At 42.2% G+C, this 25819-nt stretch overlaps 1 protein-coding gene across 3 annotated transcripts; it reads right to left on the bottom strand.

The window, feature by feature from the left end:
* Position 1: 1 nt before the first annotated feature.
* On the bottom strand, positions 2-24718 carry PISD (phosphatidylserine decarboxylase). 3 transcript variants are annotated; one of them, XM_075276452.1, is made up of 8 exons: positions 24639-24718; positions 24469-24527; positions 23829-24004; positions 10076-10312; positions 7946-8084; positions 7356-7490; positions 5203-5363; positions 295-799 (listed from the first exon to the last, which is right to left on the bottom strand). In XM_075276452.1, the coding sequence occupies exons 1-8, from the start codon at positions 24686-24688 to the stop codon at positions 575-577; spliced, it is 1182 nt and encodes a 393-aa protein (XP_075132553.1). In that variant the 5' UTR covers positions 24689-24718; the 3' UTR covers positions 295-574. The 3 variants fall into 3 exon arrangements, with proteins under 3 accessions (XP_075132545.1, XP_075132561.1, XP_075132553.1); XM_075276444.1 differs by lacking the exons at positions 23829-24004; positions 24469-24527; positions 24639-24718 and adding exons at positions 12708-12873; positions 13776-14198 and having other exon boundaries at positions 2-799; XM_075276460.1 differs by lacking the exons at positions 23829-24004; positions 24469-24527; positions 24639-24718 and adding exons at positions 12708-12873; positions 13386-13710 and having other exon boundaries at positions 3-799.
* Positions 24719-25819: the final 1101 nt, after the last annotated feature.

Raw genomic sequence — 25819 nt, 5'->3', positions numbered from 1 at the left:
GTAATTGTTTTATTTCAAAATGTATGCTATTAAATGAGTTAATGTATTAGCAAGATCATCCCTTTTAGAAATATAAAAGTAATGAGCTACAGCTCCCTTAGGCAAAACTGACATTCCTGTACTGACAAGCAGAAGGGCCAGCGCTCTTTATTACTCTATAACCAGGCCCGTCCTCTCACTGGGAAGCTACACCTGTCATGAGGGGGCAGCACTTCCCTGAGCTTGGCAGTTTTCATTCTATAAAACAAATTACTTCTGCCACCAAAAATTGAATTCCTTAGCCATGTATTAATACATTCTCTAAGCCTGATTATCTTTTCTCCAGTGCCATGACATGATGCCACACCTCATGGTTTAAGGAAGGAGTAGAAACAGAAGTGTGAAATGAGACTAGAAGTCTGGTGTGGGAGGCAGTAGCCATAACGGATGGTCTGGATCTGCGTGACTGCCATTGGGCCAGCATGTGCACATTGATTCCAACTTGCATAGACGCATGGGTCTGAGCCACTCTGGCACCAGTACACATGAACAGCCTTTGATCTTTCTTCAAGAAAGAAAACGGATTCACATTTTCCTACAGAGAGCCCACAGCCTCTCCAAAGTGAATTTTCTGTCCAGCCTTCAGGTTAAACGTAAAATCCTTTGGCGCTTCAAAAATCAGAACAATGGTGGATCCGAGGTTAAATTCTCCCAGCTGTTCTCCTTTCCTCATTGCAATGCCATCTTGGTTATTGTTCGTTACGTAGCTCATATCATTATGAGAGCCTTTGCTGTAGCGTGGGCTGTTAGTCTGTAAATCCTAAGGGAAATACAAATAACAATTTATTGAAATATAAATGGCTTGTTTATATATAAACTTTACTAGTACAGATTAGGCCCTGTTCACACTTTAAATCTTTTCTTCCATGGTTCCTGTAAAAACAGAACCCATGATGCCAATGACTTCAGGGCTTTGATTCTGGCGTGGTAGATTCTCTGGGTCATTGTTGGCTGCTGTAGTTGAAAATTTGTTCCCTAACTTAGAAGCCATTTAGGTTTACATGTCTGTGGCCAAATTTCACTTCGAAAATTGATACCAATGAAAACTAACACTTGCCCCGCAAATAAAAAGCTCTTTCATCTCTCCAACAAAATTACCCCCCCCCCCCAAAAAAAAAAGCATCAAAATTCCAGTTACCCCAGATAATTCGGACATTTTATTGATGAAACCAATATAAAATATGGTATCAACTGTAATGAGTTACTAGAAAATGTTGGCATTTTGTTTTTAATGTAAAGAGAGCACAGTAGAAACAAAATGCTAAAAAAAAAAATTATAATGGTGTAGTCTAAACCTATGGACCCCAAAGTGGTGCAGAATAAAAGGACAACACAGGAGGCAATGAACGCCCTCACATAGCTATGTGAAGAGAGAGAAAAATCAAGTTATACATTTTGAAAGGCAAGGATGGAAAATATGAAACTAGCATTAAATGCCCAAACTACCACACATTCCTAAAGAGTTAATACAGAATTGAAGCTCAGATCAGGGCACAGATCAATCGCTCAGTCTGAATGTTTACTATTCCCCCCCCCCCCCCCCCCTAAAAAACAGAGCAAGCAAAACCTGGCCACAGATATGTAAACCTAAACAGCTTCTAAAATACCTAGAGAAGTTTGAATGATATCCCAACAACTATATAACCAGATGCTAGGTGAAAATATAAAAATGCAGTTTTTATTAAAAGGGGTTTTCCAGTGCATGGAAGAATAAAGTAAGATCCGGTTAAAGGGAGTTTAGTACCAGAACCCAGTCCTCGCACATACGCAGGTTAGGGTCACCTCAAACAGTGTATGCCCCTTGTGAATGTGCAGGTTAATATGGTGATAGATTCCCATTAACAGGAGTCTGCCATGACCAAACTGCTGCTCATCCACTTATTTGCTGCTGTCTGGATGCTCAGTAGCATTGTGAACATACATTATGTGGTGTAATCTTGCTACAACGAAAGTCAACTTTTAAAAGGTACCTTTTCATTTCACATCTGCGCCCCCATCTCAGCGTTCAGGATTCCATATTCTGCCAACAGGAGACGGAAACCCGGCAGACTTTTTTTTTTTTTTTTAACTCAACACAAAGTCCTACATGCCCGACTGTGTCCGGTTTAAAAAAAATAAATAAAAAATAGTTTCACCGCGGAGAGCACGAAACTCTCACGGGCAGATACTTTGCAAACCCATTCAAATGAATGGGTTTAAAAAGGGACTGCCGGTTTCCGTCTCCTGTCCAGTTTCTCGGGCAGAAGACGGAAACATGACAGCAGAGACCGGGCGCAGGTGTGAACCCGCCATAACTCTACATTCACAACTAACCAACAATGTTGAGATCTAGTTTTGATTTGATCGCCATTTATCAGGTTATTTATGGTATTTATAAAATTGTTGCTATATATAGTATGCTGATAGTTTTCTATTTATTTATTATATACTTGTCTTCTATATTTCACGAAGTCCATATTGGCCATTTTTGTTTTGTCGTATGCTAGTATTTTACTTGAAATTTAATAAAGAAGTTTTTTTTACCGTTCATAGTGGTCTTCTATCATTTATTCCTATATTTTTTGTCTTCTATTTAGTTTTTGTTGGTTATTTTTATTTGGTCTAGCACACATGACCATGCCACAACTGCACCAAACAGCTAAATTTCCATAAGAGTTATGCTACTAACCGCCCCCTACAGCATACACGTTTTTAAGCCATTGAGGACTTAAACTCCCCTAAACGAAACAAAGGGTATCCACCTCTTCTGGACCCTTGTGACACTCAAATTCCTGATGTTTCCAAACACATGGGAAATGCTCAGTGATCTTGGAGCATTTTGCTATGAGTTAGAGGACACAAGAAAATAAAGAGCATCTGGACCCAGGTACTCTATGGATTGGAGCAGAGTAAGATCAAGGAGAGGTGAATACCCCTTTATTATGTTAATGTGCTGCTGTTAAGAAGTTTTCACTTTATTTTGCATGTGCTGGAGAACCCACTTAAGATTTTTCACTTTTTAAAGCGGAACTTTAGTTTCAAGGTTTTTTTTTTTTTGTAAATTAGTAGTTCAGGCAAGAATAAAAAATTCTGCAGTATTTTTCTCTGATAAACTTTAAAGAAAAAAAAACTGCTTATTTCATTGTGGGACAACACCAGGTTATAGACCTTGGCCACTAGGAGTCTGACAATAGGAATAACAAAAGATATCAGTTCCACCTCTAGGCACTATGCTAGCCAGTTTTATCCTATTGTTCATAACAGGCAGACACAACCTAACTCAGTGGTGGCCAACCTTTTCAGCTCGGTGTGTCAAAATTTGTTTTAAAAAAAAAAAAAAAAAACCTGAGCGTGACACGTGTGGTGTGTCACCTCTAGAAAATTAATCACTTTGTGATATTTGTAACTCTAATAAAACTAATTAGCTGCAACACATGAACTGTGTTTATTAAACCAAAAACATATAATTCAACATTTTTATCCAAGTGTCTATATTATGAACTTGTTCTGACCTTTTGTTGTTACTTTTCTGTTAGTGATTGCTGTCAGGTAATTACTCCTCCTCCAGATGTGACTGATAAGCACTAAGGGCGTTCCTTTCCCCATATGTACACTGCAATTCTGATTTATTTGCATATCCCTGGTAGGGCCTTGCCAAACCCCCTTCCCTCCATCCATGCTGATTGGCTGGCGACAGAGAGGCGAGCGGTGGGTGGAACAGTCCCCTGCTAAACAGCCCATATGAATATTCTTGGTGGTGAACGGGAGACTGTTCTGCTCTCCTCATCTGTATAATTATGGCAGGGTGTGATGTCTGCAGCGGCCCTGCCGAGATCGGGCACATGTGCACTGACTCCAGCTCCATTCATTTCCGGATTCATGCTGTCGGTGGCTGTGTGCGCCAGCCAGTCAGTGCGCATGCGCCTAATCTCGGCAGGCCCACTACAGACATCACAGCAGCAGCCGTACCATGCAAAGACTCGAGCTGGAGCCCGAGACAGTCCCCTGACATAGCACGGCACTGTGCTGTGTGTCAGCTACTATGGCATCACATGTCACCTGTCACACACGTGTCATAGGTTAGCCATCACGGATCTAACTGTTTTTCTCTTTTGCGCTTTTTTTTTTTTTTCTAATCAGGTCAGGGGGGTCTTTAGCATATATGCCACACTAGCTGCACTCTGTCAAAAAGTGCCTCACCGGTCACTCAGTTTCCACTGCCACAATTGCCAGTGACCCACTCCAACGTCCGTGGTTATTTCTTCCCCTGAATCCCTCCCCAGCCACATCACTCAGATATAGCACCCCTAGAACACCCAACTCAGCAACCAACTCCACCCCGTTTTCAGGTTCACAACATGTTGTTCGCTGGGTTGAGTGTTCCTTTTTCTTTTTTTTTAATATCTTTAATAATGTCTGTGGAGAGGGTATTCGCCCAGGGGCAAAGCTGGCATCTTTGGTTATCCCTAATGGCCAGGTCTATATTCGTGGTGCTGTGTCCTCCTGTTACAGTAATAATTCTCCTTTCACACACTATACAAAAGGATCTAGGCCTCCCTGAGAATAAAGGAGGGGTGAGAATGATATGATGAGAGATAAGAAAATAGGGGACGAGTCTAATTAATCCATGAAAGTTAATAAAGTAAAATCAAATATTTAAACAATCTAATATCCCATACTCCTTAAAGACTACCTTTTGCGTCTTCTGGCACCCACAGTATTATATAAAACACTAGAAAGCTAACCGGCTTTCCCGGTATGGGTCCCAGTGCTGGAAATATCGGTACAGTTTCGACACCAATCTCTCTTCACTGATAGAAGAGCAGGTCTTAATACTCAGAGTCATTGGCAGTGATGCTGAACATCAAGGCCCACCCTTCTGACGGTGAAGGGATATCGGTGCTGAAACTAATAGCACCAATATCTCTGGCACCAAGGTGCATACTACCAGAGCTGACTGTGCTGAATTCAGTGTGCTGCCAGCTTTCCAGGAGTATAGAATACCACAGGTGCCAAAGGACGTGAAAGATCCTCTTTAATAATTACCATATCACCTCCAATGAATACAACAAGAAAAGGATTTTACTGTGAGTACAAAAATTCACTTAGTCACCTGAACTATTCATATCACACTTTAAACAGCAAATGGAAGAACAATAGTTTATTTGAGCTAATATCACTTACCCTGTCAAAATATATGCGGATGGATCCAACATTTGTAGCACCAACTGCAGTGAGTGAAAAGAATCCATGTTTCCATCCTCCCGTGAGTACAACACGTTCATTGTAACAGAATAATTCTTTTATCCACCGAGCAACTCCTGGGTTCACAGACATGAGAGATCCTATGGATGCAACATTTATGTTTACTTGTGAGCGGAACGAATCAGACGTAAACCACAGTAACGGAGGGACTGAATTTTGATTCTCTATGCAAGTCACAAGTCAGATTTTAATGTGATGTGTGGAAACAATCAGGCGGCCACGTACAGAGCCAAACCATGTCGTCTCTCTCTAATATATATATATATATATATATATATATTATTTATTTATTATTTTATTTTTTGGGGGGGGGGGGGTCAAAAGCAGATAGGACAGAAAATTGCATGTATTATGTGCACAACAGCGTTTCAGTGTGTACATCAGCAATATGCTATCTTTGCGTCCCCCCTTAACGCCTCTTGTCACTTCCATCTGACAAATCTTTATCTATTCTGTCATCAACCTTAAGGAAAGTAAATCGCTAGGTTCTCATCTCCTACAAACTACCACAACCTTCACAGTGCCCTCCCAACGTGCATCTCGTCCAACTATCAACTCTGATCCCTGGATAATCTATGCACCCATTCTGCAATTCCTTTTCACCATCTACTGCAGAATATATTCAGTGACATGGAATGCTGTCTAAAACCGGTCCCCTCCATACATCTCCGATCTAATAGTTCCCTACATGTAATTTTAGAATTTTTTTCTCGTCTGCTCTGTAGGGTATATTCACACAGCAGATTTTCTGGCTGATTTTGGAGATGGATTCTGCCTCAATCAGCACCAAATTCCACCCTCAATCTGCTGGACACTGAAAAAATAAATGTCCTGTGCAACTGATTCCGTAGCTGATTCATCTGCAGAGTTCACAGCGTGAGCCCTATGTATCTGGGGCTGATCAGCAAGTGAAAGCCAGAGGGTCAGAAATGGAAGAGAGAATCCTCCATGTGAACATAGCCTGTCTCCAAAGTTTATCCCGTGCATTCTCCATTCTCTAGAACTCGAGACTTTATCCCACTATGAAACCAGAAGTAACCTGAAACCCCACCTCTTCAGAACAGCTGCCCCTCTACCATTACTGTGATACCACTACACTGCAACCTAAACAGCTTTTACCCATATCTACTTTCCCCTTCCTTCCTAGACTGTATGCCCTACAGCAGGGGTTGTCAACCCCCAGCACACGTGCCATGAGTGGCAAGTGATGCTTATTTCCCTGGCACGGTAGTTAGAGTCCTCACCAAAACAAAATTATTATTATACTGTGGGATCTTCTTTTCAGACCCCACAGTATAAGCGGAGCCTCAGGGGAGGTGATCAAACATAAAAAATAATGTTACTAACCCTTCCCTGCGCTCCGCAGCAGTTCCTTTCGCTTTGGCGCTTCTGCCAGATGTAATAGACCGCTGATAGGGCCTCAGGGGTCACATCAGGGTCATTAGGCTTCAGACCCCACAGTATAATAAAAGCTAGTGAGTAGCGAAAATTGAAATGCTATTTAAGTTAGAATATTATACTGTTTGGAGGGGCCACTATGGGACATTATTCTGTATAAAGGTGTGCTTGTGCACAAAAACAGGCAATTTGGGAGGGTGGGGGGGGGGGTGCAAAACACACCATGTGAACACTGCTTTACATTGAAGTAAAAGTTCCAGTGGCATACGAATATAGCTACATCCAGATACATAGTGTGTTACCACCATAAGGATGCGGTCATACAAAGCTCCTGGGCGTATACATTTACCAGTAATTGCGGGATGCACATTTACATTCATTGCTTGTAATGGAAAAGTACAGATGTGTCCCAGGATATAGCAGTAAGCACACGTGTCCTGAATCATCTGGTGACAGATGGTGTGTTATGGTTTATGGCGTATGGCTTTAATTCAGGGGTCGTCAGCCTTACAATTATTGTCCGGCTACAGAGTACCTTTTCTTTGATTGTTTTCATTTAAATCGGCACGCCAAACTAAAAAGATTGCCTGCCCCTGCCCTAGAGGATAGGGTCCCCCCACTCATATGAAAAAGGCCCTTTGTTTGAACTGTATAAGACTATCCAGAAAAAGTACCTGGAAAATGGCGTCTATGGTGCACATTCCAGTCTGTTGGCGAGTGAAAGCAGTGATAGTCACCAGGGGCCAGGTAAATGACACAGTGATACAGCTCATTGCCTTCCTTTGTTACTAGTTGGTCCTGAAATGAATCTAGAGGAAATAAAACATACCAGTTAACCTCTGTGTTACCAGTAACAAAACGAAATAAAGATTGTGACTAAGATGTGAGAAAAATCTATGTCAAAATCTGCTTCCTGCTGCACAACTTCGACCTCTGCAACTGTTTTAACATTAAAGTACAGATAATTCGGCATAGGTGTATAGTCTGGAAAGGAGAATCAAACGTGCAGCTGCATGGCATGAATCATAAAAGCATCTTCTGATATGAGCTTCATTATAGTCATGTTTAACCTATCCACCAGGGCTCTATTCATTGCTACGCGGCTGCTGCTGGGACTATAATCTCCATAGCAGTGGTCTCCCAAGCACACTGGCACTTCTTTTATATGGAGGACTTTGTCCCAGTTCTCCCCAGTGGTTCGACATTTATTGCCTATCGTGTGGCTCTGCTATCCACAAAACTTGGTGATCACTGCTGATCTTACTCTTGCTGATGGGTAGATTCTCAGTCCAGGTCTGTGGTCCTAGGAAGGATTCCAGTGAATAGGTTACCCCTTTAACCTGCTCCACTTCACAGTTTTTCACACGGCCAAAGTGCAGAATTTTCCCATCAGATGGACTGATCTGGAAAGGATAAAAGAGATTTTATTATCATTTTAGCCCTCAGGCATAGAAACACTACAAAAAAAAAGCCATGAAAGATGGATGCAAAAACATTTTTTCCTCATGGCTAAATTGCATCTGTTTCCACAGACCCTTCATAAACTTGGGTCTTTTGACTGATCTGCACAAAGACATGACATGGTCAGTTTTAATACATAATGAAGAATAGGAAATAGGATGACAATACAGATGTGTGAATAGCCCCATTGAAATCAATGATGCATACTCATTGTGTTTGCATCAGATATCTGGGCTAAAAGTCTCAAACCACAGCCTAGATTACAGCAGATGGGGAGGAACCGTCACATTTATGACTAGTCGTGCCCCCCCCCATTCATTTTATAAAATAAAAATAACGCCTAAAGCTAAGCACAAGATAGTTGTCAAACAATCTTCCAATAAAAACATGATCAGCTAAACCTTTACTGAACAGGGATAAAAAAGAAACACTGTCAGACAACTCAAATGCCTCAAGTATTTAACAGTGGAAGAAAAGCTGTGTGACAGCCATTTTTGTACCGGGCTACAGGGCCCTTTTTAGAACACATTGGGGTAAAAAATGAATGAAAGTAACCAAAGAAAAACTGTCTTGCCATAGCAACCAATCACTGCTCAGCTTTCATTTTTTTAGAAACACCATAAGACATGAATGCTGTCTTGTGATTGGTTTCTCTAAGTTTGCCCCATTGACTTCAATTAGGCTATTCACATGTCCATTTGTTTGATGGTCCATTTTAACAGACAATAGGACATGCCCTATTTTTGTCTGTTTTTACAAATCCATTGGTAGACTCAAGTCTATGAGAGATCCATACGCATGCAAAACAGCCCTTAACTGTTTTTTAACCTCTCTTTTCATTGTGCATGAGGCCTAACCTCTCTCTAGACCAAAGGATGGGGTATATGGTTGGATTTGATCAGGGGAGACTGCGGACAAGTATAGGGGTATCATTAAAATATGTGAATACTGCTCTATTGTGCAGGGACAGGTTACGGCTATAAAGACAGACAGGTCAGAAAATCTGAGGCCTTTGGCAATGCAGAACTTGGTCACAGAAATACATGGAAAATGCACCCAGACAGATATCTGGGGGGGGGGGGGGGGAACACATCACAAACCATCATGAACTACAAGTCATTCAAAAAATGCCATCTGAAATCTGTAATGTATGGCCATCTTTAAAATGCATTGTCATTTCCAGAAACAGAAGTCACTAAGTAATTCCATAGGCGTTCGGATGGCATAAACAATTCAGCAGCCTTTTAGGCCTCCTGCATGTAGCTGTGTGTGGTCCATAAAATATCGTCCATATAAATTGGCCTCCTTTCCTTGTCTGAACCCGACCCGCACTCTAGGCATCAAAATAATCTATGACGCTAGGAGTCCTGGTCTCCCTATGGAATAGCTGTCCCATAGTGTATTCATGACAGTTATGCCACGTGAAGGAAGTGACTCCTAGCATCTTAGATGAATGACTGTGATGCTTGAAGTTTGGGTTTCTGAACAGGGATTGGGCCATGGAAAAGCAATATATGTATCGCATTTTCTAGATCATATTCAGCTGAGTGTAGGAGACCTTAAAGTTCTGCTATAACCCAAAAATTAATGTTGAAACAGCTAACTAATATGTATGGAGGTATCCTGACTCTGCTGATGGAAGATGCTGGGAGAAAGTAGGACTTATCCTGGATAGGAGATTAGCTGATGCCACAGGTGTCTGACAGTTGCTTATCCCCCTCTCACCATTGAAAACATATGCAAACTTCACCAACGGGAGGAATAGCTGTCGGGCAATGGTTATCTAAGGTTCTTGGTTTTGAAGACACCCCTGATTTTCCAGAAAGATACTTTAGCAGTGTGATCTCCTGAAAATTAATATGGTAGAACTTTCGCCATGAGACTCTTACACCAGTGTCTTCTATTCTAAGCTTATAAAGCATCTTGAACCTACCACACTATGGGAGTCACATACAGGTCGCGCCTGTGGCTTCAGTTTCCTGCGGAAGAACTCGCTGAGATTTCGGTAATGGTGCAAATCTTCCACTGCTGCCTCTTTCATGTTCACTCCAAAAGTCCAAATATAGAGACTGTAAACAGGTTTCCTCAACCATGTTGGCAATTCCACCTGATTCAGACGACCCCAAGCCCGTGAAAGTAGTCTGGTGGGCACAGACTTGTAGATGGCAACCTGGAAAAAGAAAAGAAAATTCACCACATCAAACACAGCAGAGTGGGTATGCATTGGTTTACTTTCAATTCTAAACCTACTCAAAATAAATAAAATTATAGATGTACATATAGGACACGTAGCAGCAAAGGTGTAGAACATTTTACCAAATCTCAGCCACAAGCTGCAGAGAATATCTTCCCGGAGGTTTTCGTGTGGCGCAAACATCTGTAGCATGTCACTTTATGTTGCAGATTTTGAGAAAAGATTTCACATTTTGCAATGAATAGGGTGAAATAGACAGCAAAATCCACTTGCAGCACAAACTTGCATTCAGGATGTGATGTTTAGGTAATTCAGTATGTAACATTATTGAGAGAACCTTAAGATCTGGTCCATACATACGCACGTCAAAAGTCATCATCGTTTATCGGAAGTGAAGACATTTGAGGAAATGCATTTCCTTAAAGCATGGGTGACAGTTCCAGCTTCAGTGCAGGCCTAGGTGTACTAATGTCTGCTAATGTGCAAAACCATGCTGTCCAACAAACCAGGTCCAATGGGTAAGATCACTTTCATCGCCATCCTAAGAAGTGACTGGCGATTTGACTCCACACAGGAAATTACTGCTGGCAGGCTTCAGGCTCTCTCTATACATGTGAAGTACACTAGTGCACATTTTATATGCTTAACTACAGAAATAACCGGAAAGTGTAGCCAGAAAATTAGGTTTTTAAATTGTAAATTTTATTCTATTTAAAAATAAAAAAAATCCTAAAAATCGTCCCATTCCATCTCTCGCCATTTGACTTCCAGTTTCCTGGAGATGGATCATAGACACAATGGTCTGGAGCAGACCCTACTGACTGCTATGGGAGAGTTTCCTCTGTGACCTCTGTAGAGGACATTGCACAGAGGGGATGTAGAGAAGCTGTGAGATCACCTATAGTGACTGGTGGATTCTGTGTCTTGTCTACCTGATATCTGGGAGCATCAGTGTGTTGAGAAATGAGGTGGCTCCTGGAAAGAAATCTCTCTCAGAAAATAGGAAGTATCAGTAAATTATCTGGCTTAGTGGCCAAAGTCAGAACTTAAGGATTTTTACGATTTATTTATTTTTTTAAATTTTATAGATAACATTATCAAGCATAGGAAAATGACTAAGGTTTAAAAGGGATTCTTCACAGGGCCAAGGGAGATTTCATGCTGGTGACAGCAGCAGCTTGCTGGAGTAGAGCCGTCCTCGATGCTCCACATTGCTCATTTGCATATTCTGAATTATATTAACATCTCTGCAATGGAGACATGAATTTCATGGGGTTACATTCAGGCGAGCCTGACCTATCTAACGGTGTCGCTGATTTCATATGCTTAATCCCGTTGACAGACTCCCTTTATGAAAGGATTTCATAGACTCCATGCAGTTTATGCAAAGCACTTCCAAGCAAGACAAGTATATATGGCCACCTCTTAAGAGATTTGTCTGAGAAAGATACACTTGGGATAGGCAAGGTCGCATTGCTTTACTCAATTTTAGAAACTGCAGAACAGAAAGGACTGTTAGTTCTTATGTCACATCACAAAACCTCAACTGATTCCTGGACATGTGACAAGCTGAGAGACCCAAAGGACCCTAGTCAGAGTCATCCTCCTCCACAACGCCCAGGCAACAGGAGCTGTTAATGGAGATTAAGGTTTGCCCCAGAATATTGCAGTGTTTGTTTCCATCTGCGATGTGTAAGGACATTAACAATTCCGTGTCACCTTCCTTGGTTGTGATGTTGGCCTCAATACTGTAGATATGGCTATCAACAGAAATGTACAGCGAGCCACCGAGCATAGACGTGACATTTATTCCAGATGAATAAACAAAGGACACTGGGAATTCAGCAAGATTCTGCCATTCCCATCACTGCCCATCCTTACACTAAATCAATTTAGGTTAAATGGACTTATTTACAGAGCTATAGGCAATAAACTGTAAGCCTTGAATGACTGACGGCTAAAGACACATTTCTGTTATATTCAGTATACATGTGGAGATCCGATGCACACCATGGTAGGGGCATATTGTGGAAAATATCAGGCACAGCCAACCAGGTCTATTAAAAACCACTCACATAAAGAGGTTATTATGTGAATTATGCTTCATCATTGCATGATGAAATGTCTTGTACCTTCCTAATATATATTATGGATCACCATTTCTAAGCTCTCTAAAGGCAGTCGAATGAATGAAAACGTTTTCACTTACATTGGAAAGCTAAAAATCCATTTCTACTGTGTTGGACCCCAGGAATGACATGACTCATTATAGAATGAAAAAGCCCGATTTCTATAAAACTACATATCTACATTGTGGTTTACTCCATTTGACAAAATAAATGGTGGAAATGGCAATAGGCAGGACACTTACCCTGCTTGTAGGTCGCCATCCCACTCTAGCCAAGGGCCTAAGTGCAGCAAACGGTAAGAGGTAATAAAGGATTGTGAGAGGCCAGGAACGCAGTTTCAGGGCTGACCTAGACATGCAGGTCAGCTGCCCCAACCTCCGTCTGAGAGCCAGCTGAGGGAACTGCAACCTGTGGGATCAGATACAAGTGTCAAAAGATCCTGCAAGGGTCAAGGTACTGCTTCTACCTAATAGGAGGACATAACTATTACACAGCAGATTCGGCACTGCCCGATACATAAGATATTACGATTAAGAGACTCCACGTACTGCCAGTAGAGTACAGGCATCTAGAAATAAGGCCTGCTCATGTTATATCACACACAAAAAATGGAAAAGAAATTCTCCATTGAAAGTTCTAGAACTAAGTGAAAGTGAACTAAGTACCGGTAAGTCATTTAGGTTTCTAAGCAATGCTGTGTGACACTGAGGCCCCCTTCAATTATTCATGGCTGGTTATTATCCTCATGCTAAGCAGATTTCCCCGGCTCTTTCCATAGAATACTAATCACCAATCCAGACACACAGTGAAGAAGCTAAATGCCTAAATATCACAGCCACCCAGAAATGACTGTAAAAGAACAATAAGCACTGTGAAGGACATTCTCTGCAGAGACTCAAAAATAAAGTAAAGTAACAAACCTTCTCAGAGTCACTATAGTGCCCAGATGCTCAGCTCAAGATCTTAAGACATTGCCGGCAAGTAGAAGATGAGGTACCCAGTAACCAGGGCCGCCTCTCGCTCCCCCCTTTCACTGCAGACAACCACCGACCAATCCCTGCTTTGCTGCCTCTTTCCCCATCCATCCTTTCCAGAGACACATTCCTCTCAGTCCCGGTGCCTTATTCACAGTGCACAATGCTGAGCCAGCTGCTTTTCTGCCCGACTGGCCACACAGTAGCATCATTCTCTCCCGCCCCCTCACTCCACTGAATACATAAGGAGCTTTTGCCTAATTAGGCCAAACAAAAGCTTAGCCATTGCTCTCTCTGTCCTTCCCCGTCGCTACTGACCCACAAACGGAGGGGTACCTGAAGCGTGCCCGTCTGGTTGAAGAGTTACTGTCGAATTTTGCTGGTTCTGATGGATCAGCTTGTTCTTCCCTAGACGAGTTAGTGGCACTAGCTGCTCGCGTTTTGCGAACATGAAGTTTCACTTTGCGCAGGTTACATCTGGAGGGTAGAGAATTTACTAAAGGTTTCCGGCATCTCACCATCTCCTCAAGGACACGCTTGGAGCACGCTGGCCCCTCTGTGACAGGCACATCATCAGGGCTGAGGCCGCCGGTCTTTCAGCCTCCTACTCTGGAGCAGGATGTGACGACAGAGATTAATATTCCGTAATAAGCAGGTTTCTACCTTTTGCTCCTCCTTCACCTCCTCATCAGATGGGAGTTCCGCTCTCCTCCTTTACACTGCCTGCGCTACAGTAAGAGTGCTAGACACATCACATCACAAATAAGTATGGGTCCAAAGACAAGACAGTAAAAAGAAATAACTAAGCAAAGTGTTTTATTTCAGAATGACTTCAGCCCACAAGTCACATTCCAATGAAGGGTTATCCTGCATCTTGGCATTTAAAGGGCTTCTTTAAAGAGGTTGCCCAGTTTCAGCAAATAAATATTACTGTTTGTATAACAAAAAGTTATGCAATTTTTCATTTTCTGTATCAATTCCTCATGGTTCACTAGATCTCTGCTTGCAGTCATCTACTGTTTACCAGCAGTGGATAAAAATGAGTCCATGGGCAAGTGACGGACACAAAGGTACACGGCTGGTTGGCAGATATCTGGTTACTGTGTTGTCACTTTTAAAGGGATTCTATCATTAAAATCACATTTTTTCTTGATCACACGTAAGAATAACCTTAAGAAAGGCTATTCTTCTCCTAACTTTAGATGTCTTCTCTGCGCAGTTGTTTGGTAGAAATCCCATTTTTCTTCCGTATGCAAATGAGTTCTCTAGCAGCACTGGGGGCGAACTCCAGCGCACAAACAGCACTGGAGGTGTCCCCAATGCTGTGAGAGAAATCTCCAGCCCCGCCTCCATCTTCTTCAGGAACGGCCTCTCTGTGCGTCTTCTTCCGGAGCTGCGTTCAAACTTGTACACATGCGCAGTCGGCTCTGCCGTCAGGCCTCGGGCAGAGCCGACTGCACATGCCCGCCTGGTGTAAGCGGCCATTTTCTTGCGGCTGCTTACACAGTAAGCTGGGGTAAGCGGCCACAAAAAAAAAAAGTGGCCGCACACATGTGCCGTCGGCTCTGCCCAAGTCCTGATGGCAGAGCCAACTGAGCATGCGTAGAAGTTCGAACTCAGCTCTGGAAGAAGATACGCAGAGAGGCCGTTCCTGAAGAAGAGGGAGGCGGCACTGGAGAGTTCTCTGCAGCATTGGTGCTGCGAGAGAGCTCATTTGCATACAGACGAAAACCGGGATTTCTACCGAACGGTGGCGCGGAGAAGACATCTAAAGGTAGGAGAAGAATAGCCTTTCCTAAGGCTATTCATACATGTGATTGAGGAAAAAAATGTGATTTTAATGACAGAATCCCTTTAAAAGTCTGTGCACCTGAAAAGCATGAGGAATTGATCCAGGAATTATATAGGGATCACTGTTCACCATAGAAACAACATAATTAATTTTGGTGAAACTGGACAACACCTTTAAAGGGGTATTCCCATTTCAAGGACCCCATCTATACTGGTAGCTTATGTAAATTGAAGACTTTTCCTAAATATATTTGCAATGCTGCTGTTTGCCTGCTATGTGAACTTATTCCTCCCATTGTTCACACAGCGTTTCCATAGTGCCGGACCTGTTTGATAGGACAAGTGATGCCACTCACTGCTCTGCTCTGCAGGACAATCAGCTCAGCTAATTGCAGATTGCTGATAAAGCCCTGTCTGTTATCTCTCTATTTAAACACACAGATAACACAGAGTCTGTTCTCTACAAACATGTGCATATTATCTGATCTGCATAAGTATTGTGATACTTCATAGTGTCCTGTCAGCAAGAAGGGGATGGGGGGTGGAGATACAGGAAGGGAGAAGAAGAGACTGCAAGCAAAGCTTCTGAAACAGGGAGATGTGAAAACCCCTTTAATGCCAGGGCCCCACGGGACGTAAACGCTGCGAGAAATCGCAGTGTTTCACAGTGCAAGCAAAGGGGATGGGATTCATGCGAATCTTTGTGGACGAAATCGCAGGATGTCAGTTATATCTACGGAAACACCAGCAGCATTCCCGTAGATATAATGTTAAGAGAAAGTCTGCGGAGGAAAACTCCACAAACTTTCTCTTAAAAGCGCTGCGGAAAGAACTGCAATGCGTTTACGGCCCATGGGGCCTTAACCTAAATGTCCCTATATAATAAACTATAATAAGGCATCGTAGGTTTTCCATCTTAACACATTTTGTGTTTGCCTCTAACACTCCAGTTTTTGTTGAACTGGCTGGAGCTATGGTTCATACAAAAAGCTGGCACAGCCACTCCATTCCACTGCTTGTGTGTTCCTTCAACTAGACTTTGGGGGTGAGTCGGGACACACTCATGAACATCAGGTGTCTAATTGATCTTGTCAGAATTGGTGGGCTTGGCTGCCATTACACAATAATGTGTATGGCCACCTTAAAGGGATTCTATCACTAAAAAACTGTTTTGTGTGCTATAGACGTTGGAGTAGCCTTTAGAAAGGCTATTCGTCTCTTACCTTTAGACGTGGTCTCCTCGGCGCCGTTCCTTAGAAATACCGTTTTTTACCGGTATGCTAATGAGTTCTCCGCAGCAATGAGGGTGGGCCCCAGCGCTCAAACAGCGATGGGGGTGTCCCCACTGCTGCCCGAGAATCCGCTTCAGCGACACCTTCTTCTTCAGCTGCATCCTCCCTTTTTCTGTCGTCTTCCTTCTAGGTCATCTATTCAAATAGGGATACAGACTTCGTCCCGGTGTTGAAGCTAGGGTCCCACCCCGTATCAATTAGGAAAAAGGAGCTTCACACAAAGATGCGTGCCAACAAATCAGGTGTATTTTATTAGTAGAGCAAACGTTTTCGGTCTAGGCTCGACCTTCCTCAGGCTCTGTTCAGTATAATTGTCAGTCACAGATGTTGGTCAGGTAAATAAGGTAGAAGGTAAATGACCTCTGCCGCTGCTATTCCGAGGCCCGCTCACTCAGTGGAGGAGTAATGTTGCGCATGAAGAAGAAGGCATAGTCTGCCACAGGGAAGCGCTTCCGGGCCTCGGAATAGCAGCGGCAGAGGTCATTTACCTTCTACCTTATTTACCTGACCAACATCTGTGACTGACAATTATACTGAACAGAGCCTGAGGAAGGTCGAGCCTAGACCGAAAACGTTTGCTCTACTAATAAAATACACCTGATTTGTTGGCACGCATCTTTGTGTGAAGCTCCTTTTTCCTCCTTCTAGGTCATCTGTGACGCCTGCGCAGTCAGCTCTGCCAGCGAGACACTGGTAGAGCTGACTGTGCATGCCGGCGGCCATATTTTCGAGGCTGCAAGGCAAGACTGCGCAGGCGTCAGAGCTGACGAAGAAGGAAGACGACAGAGAAGGGGAGGATGCAGCTGAAGAAGAAGGCGTCGCTGGAGTGGGTTCTCGGGCAGCAGTGGGGACGCCCTCACCGTTTGAGCGAAGGGGCCCGCCCTCATTGCTGCGGAGAACTCATTAGCATACCGGTAAAAAACGGTATTTCTAAGGAATGGCGAGGCGGAGATCACATCTAAAGGTAAGATACGAATAGCCTTTCTAAAGGCTATTCCGACGTCTAAAGCACACAAAAAAGCGTTTTAGTGGTAGAATCCCTTTAAGATTGAGGAAGGATCCTTAAAACTGACATTTGACACAGTGGTGGAAATTATTAAGAGAGGTATTCTATACGTTAATCTTAATTCAAGCATGCCCTGTGCCCAATGAGGGACTTGGACTGTACACAAAATTGAAATCTACACAAGTCAGAAACTGGCATGGATATCATGTATAACTCATACCAATTTTTAGGTGGGAGTTAAATAAATTTCTTGATCTGAGGTTTTCCCACCCCACAGTTCCCACTTTCACTAAAGTGGAAAGTGAAGTGAAGAACAAATAAATAGTGTGGTAGAAATGAGAGCTATGAACCAAAGATGAACCAGACTTACATCCATTTACACCAGAATACTGGCAAATAGGAGTTACTACAGTTAATAAATTGTCCCCTGTGGTGTAGTTTACAAGAAAAGGGAAAGATTAGCTGCTGCCATTTATCAAGTCTCTAGTTACAAACTATGTAGAAACATTGAAATATAACCACCAGACATCTTCTAATGTTTCATACACCGAATAGCTGATCACATAATAATCACATGTAGAGAATTCATGGGTACGCCAGTGGTCGCCAGTCTTACAATAAGCACAGAAAAATGCCAATAAGTCACATTTCCACCACTTCAGATCCATACACAATAAACGCCAGTGAAAGACCGAATAGGCCTACAGATTGACGTAGTTGGCCAACCTTTATAAGATCCTAAACCAGCAGTACACAATACAGGTCTTTGTGCCTATAACAGCCAGTTTTGGTAATAACCACTGCCGAGCAGTATACTTATGATTAATATATTAGAATCATTTCAAATATTTCCAGAAGTTGACTATAATGCTAGGTATCAGGCCAAATCTTCTTTCAAGAACAAATAAGTCATATTATACTGTTACCCATATATTTTCAGAAAGTAGAAAGCCATCACACCGTCACCCAGCGCTTCAACATTCATGGGAGTCTTCATGCACTTTTGCATCAAAATAGGGCAGAGAAGGCAACTCTACAGCCCCATCTAAAGTTACCCGGGTATAGCCAATGTCCCGCCACCATCTGTGCTCAATTTTTAGCACAGTTTTTTTTTTTTTTGTTTAAGTAAATAAGCTGCAGTTAGAGGTAGTTATTTCTACCACTGGTGTTACATATCCTTATATCCCTTACACATATTGAAGCACTACAATATATAGCCCTGAATATATAAAGTGTATACACTTTACACATGCTAAATGAGTTGCCCAGGAACTGGACAAATCTGATGAGGCGAAGAAAGTGTAACACACACAAAATATATATATCATACCTCACTTTCTCCCCGCCTCCTCTGTGATTTGTCCAATGCTGGACAGTCCCTTTAAAATCATAGACTTACACAAGACCAAAAGTAAAAAAGTGTCTCAAAGGTCCCAATTATCCCACAGAACGTATTCATCAGAAAAGGCATAAGCTTCCCATTCCTCTTGCCATCCTCTCGTTACAGTGATGCAGAACCCCAGCAAAGGCAGCCTAGGACAGTGACTAGAGACAGCCCCCAAATGACTGAGTCCATTTGGAACCCATGCCCTGTGAATTATGAGCCAGCTGTAGAGTTCAGTTTGAGACTGCTAGCCACAAAGATAAAGACGTTAAGGTCCTTTTCTCTATGGATTTTGTCTACTTAATGGTGACCAACACCAACCTATATTATGCTCAGCAGTTTTTAGACCAAAATCCTATGTAGAGATATGCTAGGTACTCCTGTAATCAGTAGAGATTACGGCATTTTGGAGCTTGATGCTACATTAAAAAAAAAAAAATTAGCCAGTGTTGAGGTATGGATACTCCAACCCCATTATTCCATGACTATGACACACTTATAGGATAATGCACAATGTCCGCCTCAAAATGACCCCATACTGGACCATATTTAATTTCCATGTAGCAAAGCCATTTAAGAAATCACAAAATTTTTTTTAAAATTTCTGTATACATCAACACAAACAGAAATAGATCTATTGTGAGTTTTTTGTAAGAAAAAAACAACAAAATTGATGTCTATAGAAACTGTTTCTAGTTTGTTTGTTTGTTTTTTTAACTACGGTAATAACCCCTTCCTGCTGCAGGCATTTTTTTTATCTTATTTTTCCACTCTCATATGAGGGCTTAATGTTTGTGGGGCAAATTGTACTTCATAATGATACCATGTAATATTCTGTACAATGTACTGGGAAGCTGGGAAATAATTAAGAATAGGGTGATATTGGAGAAAAACTGTTTGTGCGACATTTTTACGGGCTTTGTCTTTACAGTTTTCACTGCACAGCAAAAATGATATGTCACCTGTATTCTATGGATTGGTATGATACCATGGAATTTGGGGATATCAAATTAATGGTTTTTTTTTGTTTGTTTGTTTTATTAACCCCTTAAAAATGCAAAACCTTGCAAAAACAAAAATTCTTAAAGAGGACCTTTCACGTCCTCGCGCACATGCGGATTTATATACCACTAGAAAGCTAACAGTGCACTGAATTCAGCGCACTATCGGATTTCCCGTTACGTGCCCTGGTAGAAGAGCTATCGGTGCCGTTACTGAGAGCTCTTCCCTGTCAGAAGGGCGTTCCTGACAGTCTAACTGGGAACGCCTCTCTTGACAGTACTGTACTGTACTGTGACGGGGCATTCCTTACCGCCCAGCCATGACGCTGAGCGGTAAGCAACGCCCTCCCAGTACTAGTCTATATACGAGTACTGTCACATCATGGCTGGGCAGTAAGGAACACCCCCTCACAGTATAGCACTATACATGGTACTGTCAGGAGGGGTATTCCCAGCTAGACTGTCAGGAACACCCTTCTGACAGTGAAGAGCTATCGGTAAATTCAGCGCACTGTTGGCTTTCTAGCGGTATATAAAACTGCATGTGCCTAAGGACATAAAAGAGACACAGAAAGAGAGGACAGAAAAAAGTCACCTGACACCTGTATATTTTCTTTATATTTTTGTGTACAGAGATGCATAAGTGTCTTTTATTGCAGGGTCAGATGTACTTTACAGTTATACCATTTTGGGGAATGTCTGATGTTTTGATTGCTTTTTATTCAAAATTTTATGAGAAGCAAAACAGTGCAAATATGGAAATTTGGCTTTTTTTTCCCCTCCTACAGCGTTCACCAAATGGGAAATATATTTTTCAGACAGGGGGTATATACATTTATAAATTATAATTTGTATAGTCTATTTTTATAATATCTTTTAAAACTTTTGTTTTTATACCATTTTATTAGCACCTTTAGAGGCCTTGAACCTGCAGTCATTTAACTGCAAGTTCCATAGACCAGCCTCAATAGTTATATTCCTATGACAGGTGAGAGAGCTCTGAACTGCTATAGGAATAGGATTGCGGGAGCCAGCCTACATCATGAAAACAATGCTGGTGTGGACCAGCGCTGGGGTTAGGGTTTTACACTTGGGGGGAAGGGGTACATCAGAATACAATGCCCGGTACATTACAGCAGAGACCCAGTAGCAATGGCAGCCACTCTGCAGCAGAGCATTTAACACTGAACAGTGCATTGCAATACAGGATTCCCTTATTCTTTTGAAAGAGAGGCTTAAATTACACTAATGTCTGTAAAAATGTACAAACTGTGTGAGAATACCTTAGGGTGAACCCTGTTTAGGGTTTATGAGGGAAAGGACACCAGAACCAGAATTAGGCCCCTAGAATGCCACTTAATCCTAGGAATAGGAATAGATAGTGTGTGGGATTTGCTACACCCACTGCAGGACCAGGGATATCGCCTCTATGTGGATAACTTTTATACCAGCATTCCACTCTAAGTGCCTCAGTTTCAGCGGAAAGAAAGCTTATGGGACAGTGCATAAAAAACAGAGGCCTAACATTCAGTACACTCATAAATAAATGTCTTTCAGGAGTATAGTTTCCAAATGGGATCGTTTTTTGTTCTTTCCACTTTTCTGGCACCTTAGGGATTCTGTAAATGGTACATGGTACCTGAAAACCATTCCAGCAATGTCTGCCCACCAAAAACCAAATGGTGCTCTTTCCATTTCAAGCCTTGCCATGTGCCCATACAGCTGTTTACCACCAATGGGGCATTGCTATTGCTAAGGAGAAATTGTGTAACAAACTGTGGGCACTTTTTATCCTTCTCCTTGTGGAAATGACAAATTCGGGGCTAAAACAACATATTATTGAGGAAAGTGGTATTAAATTCTGTGAAAATACTCACAGTAGCCCTTGATAAATTCCTTGAGGAGTCTAGTTTCTAAAATGGAGTCACCTTTTAGGGAGGGGTGGGTTCCATTGTTCTGGCACCCTAAACAGATTTCAGTAAATTTTCCCTTCGCATCCTGCTGTGTGCCCAAATATTAATTTACATTCACATATGGGGTATTGCAGTGTTTAGAAGAATTTGCATAACAGATTTTGGGATGCATTTTCTCCTTCAACCCCATGTAAATTCTAGGGATAAGTGAATGTATTAATGAAAGAAACTGAAAAGTATAAATTCCATTTTGCTTAAATTTCTGCAAAACACTTTTTAATTTAATTTTTTTTTTTAAAGTTTTTTTGGAGGGTATTTATGGTTATCCTGGTATTTTAGAGTATAGAGGACGAGGATGGAGATATTATGGTGACCATAGCTGTATGACGCATTGCACATCCAAAAATCCAGTGTTTTGCTGCCTGGATTACTACTAATAAAAGTGTGGATGTGTTGCTACAACATGGCAGCTGCCAGAAATATAAATTATATTCACTTTCATGTATTCATCTTATGCTAGATTCACAATGGCGCCAGCCTCTTTGTTTCTTTGGTCTGTCAGAAGAGCAAAACACTGGATAGGTGGATGGCTACAACAGTCCTTTCTTTCAAACTGCAATTGCCAGATAAAAAATAAATAAATCAGATTTGCAGGGCATTTTTTTTCGTTCAGCAACTTTGGGTGCACAATGTGACAGAGACACCAACGCAAATGTGAACGGAGCCTTATTCAGAGTCAGAATTTTGTATGACTTTTGCTAAACAGCAAAACAGACAACCCCTGTCAAATGCATCCAATAAGAGTATTGATTAAAAAAAAATTATATATTTTACATACACATCTGCACACACAAACACACACTAGAGCAAAAATAATTCACCGCATCCATGCATCACTTACGTCATCAGTCATGTGGTAACCATAGTGGACAGTATGAAATACAACATAATGATACATAAAACTATTGTAAAATACATTTTTATGTACAGCACACACATATATATATATATATATATATATATATATATATACACACACACACATATATATATATAAAACACAGCTTAACTCTACAGGTGGAAACAGATGAAATTCCAGGATCATCTAAACAGATGGAGGGAACAAGTCACACTGAACGCAGTAGCAGTGTTCCGAAGAATTTCCATAACAGATTTTGGGATGCATTTTCTCCCTCAACCCCATGTAAATAATAGGGATAAGTGAATGTATTAATGAAAGAAACTGAAATGTATAAATTCTGTTTTGCTTAAATTTCTGCAAATTCCACACAAATGCTCGGCTATGATACCTGTGAAATCTCAGACAGGACACAGGGAGGCGCTATTCTGGTCCATAAAAAGTGCTGCAAAAATAAGGAGTCTAAGGCTCCATACACTAAAATAAATCTGTGTGCAATCTATGGAAACACATTGCGGTTTTTCCCACAGCACTTTTCACCTCAAGTCTGCAGAGGTTTCCTCTATGGACTTTCTGCTTCCATTGGGGAAACCGCTGGCATTTCTGTAGGTATAATTGACATGCTGCAATTTACAAAGCCAAAATGTTTTTGGAAATCGTAGCACATCTGCTGCTCGTATTTTTCTGCAATGTGTGGATGGGATTCGCTACAGTCTCTTTGCAGGACTGTAAAACACTGCAATTTTTTTGTTTATGCCATGTGAGGTCCTAGTCTTAATATGAGAGATGTATTCATCTAAAGAAAGTCATCGCTCTGAAGTGCACTTGTGACTCTGTGGATATAACTCTACAACATAAACATCACACAGGTGACTACCCTCTATAGCAGAGGTAGGGAACTTTCGGTTCTCCAGCTGCTGTGAAACTACAACTCCCAACATGCTCCATTCACTTCCATGGGAGTTCCAAGAACAGCAGAGTAAGTATGCATGCTGGGTTTTGTAGTTTTGCAACAGCTGGAGAGCCGTACATTCCCTACCCCTGTTCTATAGCATGTAAAGATGAGACAGAACATGTCCTTACCTCCAAATTGTTTGCTACTTTTGGTGGAACTTCTATGCCATGTCTTTGTAACTGGCGGTCCTTATAACCCTCATACTGTTTGTAGCCTGCATAGCCTCCACCAGTCCCCAGCAATAAATAGAGGGGTCTGATCCGGACACCCACAGCAGCCGATGCAGCATGCAGTCTTCTTCCATCTGCACAACACAGAAAATGGCTGAAAGCAAGTAACCTGAATCATGGAGATGCCTGACTAATCCTGAGCACTTAGCAGTGTGAACCTGTCCCTGAAATAAGAAGCTGACAGCAAGTCACCTGAGTCATGGAGACACCTGACTAGGCTTGAGAGCTCAGCAGTGTGAACCTGTCCCTGAAATGTGAAGGTCACCTGAGTCATGGTATGGAGACACCTGGCTACTCCAGATGTCTGCAGTGTGAACCTGGCCCTGAAATAAGAAGCTGACAGCAAGTCACCTGAGTCATGGAGACATCTGACTACTCCAGAGATCTCTGCAGTGTGAGCCAGTCCCTTAAATATCAAGAAGCTGACAGCAGATCACCTAAGACATGGAGATACTTGTCCCGAGCATTCAGCAGTGTGAACCTGTCCCTGACTACGTCACCTACAGTCACAGTCTGGTCGTGCTCGGAGTACACTCACTGGAGTGAAAGCTCTTGGCGAGCACACTTGTCTGATGAAAGCGTCCAGTCTTCAAGAAGCTGAAACAAGAAGACAGATGATTAATACAAGATCCCCTGACAATAATTGATTTCCCTACTCCACCTCACTAGTTCCGCATCTATAAGATGACCCCATATACCATATATTACCTGCTCACCGTATGAAGACAAGCGCACGCCCTCCATGTGAGCAGCGCCATTTTTTCCTTAGTCGCTAGGGCGATAGGTAAGACCGGTGACGTCACTAAGCTGGCAGCCAATCACGCTGTTCCCGTATATGAAATCCAGGGGAAAGAGTCAAGAACCCGTGTGGTGTTTCTCTATGGAGGGCGCCATATTAGCAGAGACCAATTGTGGAGATGTGACGCTTCCCCATCTGAATCTCGCAATAGCTGATACCGCCGAGCTTTCTTCTGTTGTGTATGCACTAAGGTTACGCATGGCTTTCAGTGTCTGATGCTGGTAAAGATGGAGACAAGTCTTGGTGATCCCATAGGAATGGCAGCCACAGTGACCTTATCAAAATGGTCTTCACACTTGTGGCTTGTACCTGTCATCCGTGATTCCGCCTAAATTCCAGGACAAACTCCTAGGAGATGGCTTACTGGCAGTACGTTTAAAAACCCATTTATTTCAATGGGTTTTTAAAGCAAACCAACGGTGTCCGTATCTGCAGCCTCTCTGCCGTGGAACCGTTTTTTATACACGGACACAAAATCCTGCATGGTTTAATCTTGGCAGGACAAATTTATGAATATCAATATGGCACAGTGTTGAGGAATATGGTGCACTTATTTACAGACTGGTGCAACAACTTCTGGGCAAGCAATGAACATGCAATGCCTCTGGGCTAACTATATGGAGATGGTGCTGCAGTTGGTAAGGCCCAAGATGGCGGCTTACTCTGGACATACATGGTTGTTGGAGCAAAATCTTCTTGCAGGTCCTGAGTCAGCACAGTGATCAGGGGTCACATTGAGGTGATGGGGAAGGATCCCCAAGGCATCTTTTTCTCCTATGTGGTGATGTTTCGGGGTGCCCCTGGGGTTATAGGACTGGAAAAGCTAAAGTTTCAATAGAGAGTCAGAAAATGAAGAGGAATTCAAAGGGGACATCTGTTTTCTGAACATACCTTACAAGGCAACATAGAGGCACAGTAAGGTGTACTTCAGGCTGTACTGTAAGGCTTAATTGAAGAAAGTGCTGGCGTAAGGAGTATAGCAGCAGGATGAGTATAAAGCTTTTTTATTTTTATTGCAGGCACAGATGGCTTTAGAACAGGTTAATTTGTGACACTAAATTTGTGGTCCATTAGGACCTGTAGGTGGTTT

This window comes from Leptodactylus fuscus, chromosome 1 (genome assembly GCF_031893055.1).
Source record: "Leptodactylus fuscus isolate aLepFus1 chromosome 1, aLepFus1.hap2, whole genome shotgun sequence".
Taxonomy (NCBI): Eukaryota; Metazoa; Chordata; class Amphibia; order Anura; family Leptodactylidae; genus Leptodactylus; species Leptodactylus fuscus.
This window is presented reverse-complemented; position numbering and strand designations above follow the sequence as displayed.

Bases quoted from the DNA above. Each gene is read 5' to 3' on its own strand.
- PISD (XM_075276444.1), bottom strand. From the start codon at position 13,960: ATGGTGAGATGCCGGAAACCTTTAGTAAATTCTCTACCCTCCAGATGT. The intron at 5,364-7,355 runs GTACTTTTTCTG...TTGCATCCATAG, and splicing joins CCATAGACGCCATTTTCCAG to GATCTCTCATGTCTGTGAAC. The intron at 800-5,202 runs GTAAGTGATATT...TATTTCCCTTAG, and splicing joins TCCGCATATATTTTGACAGG to GATTTACAGACTAACAGCCC.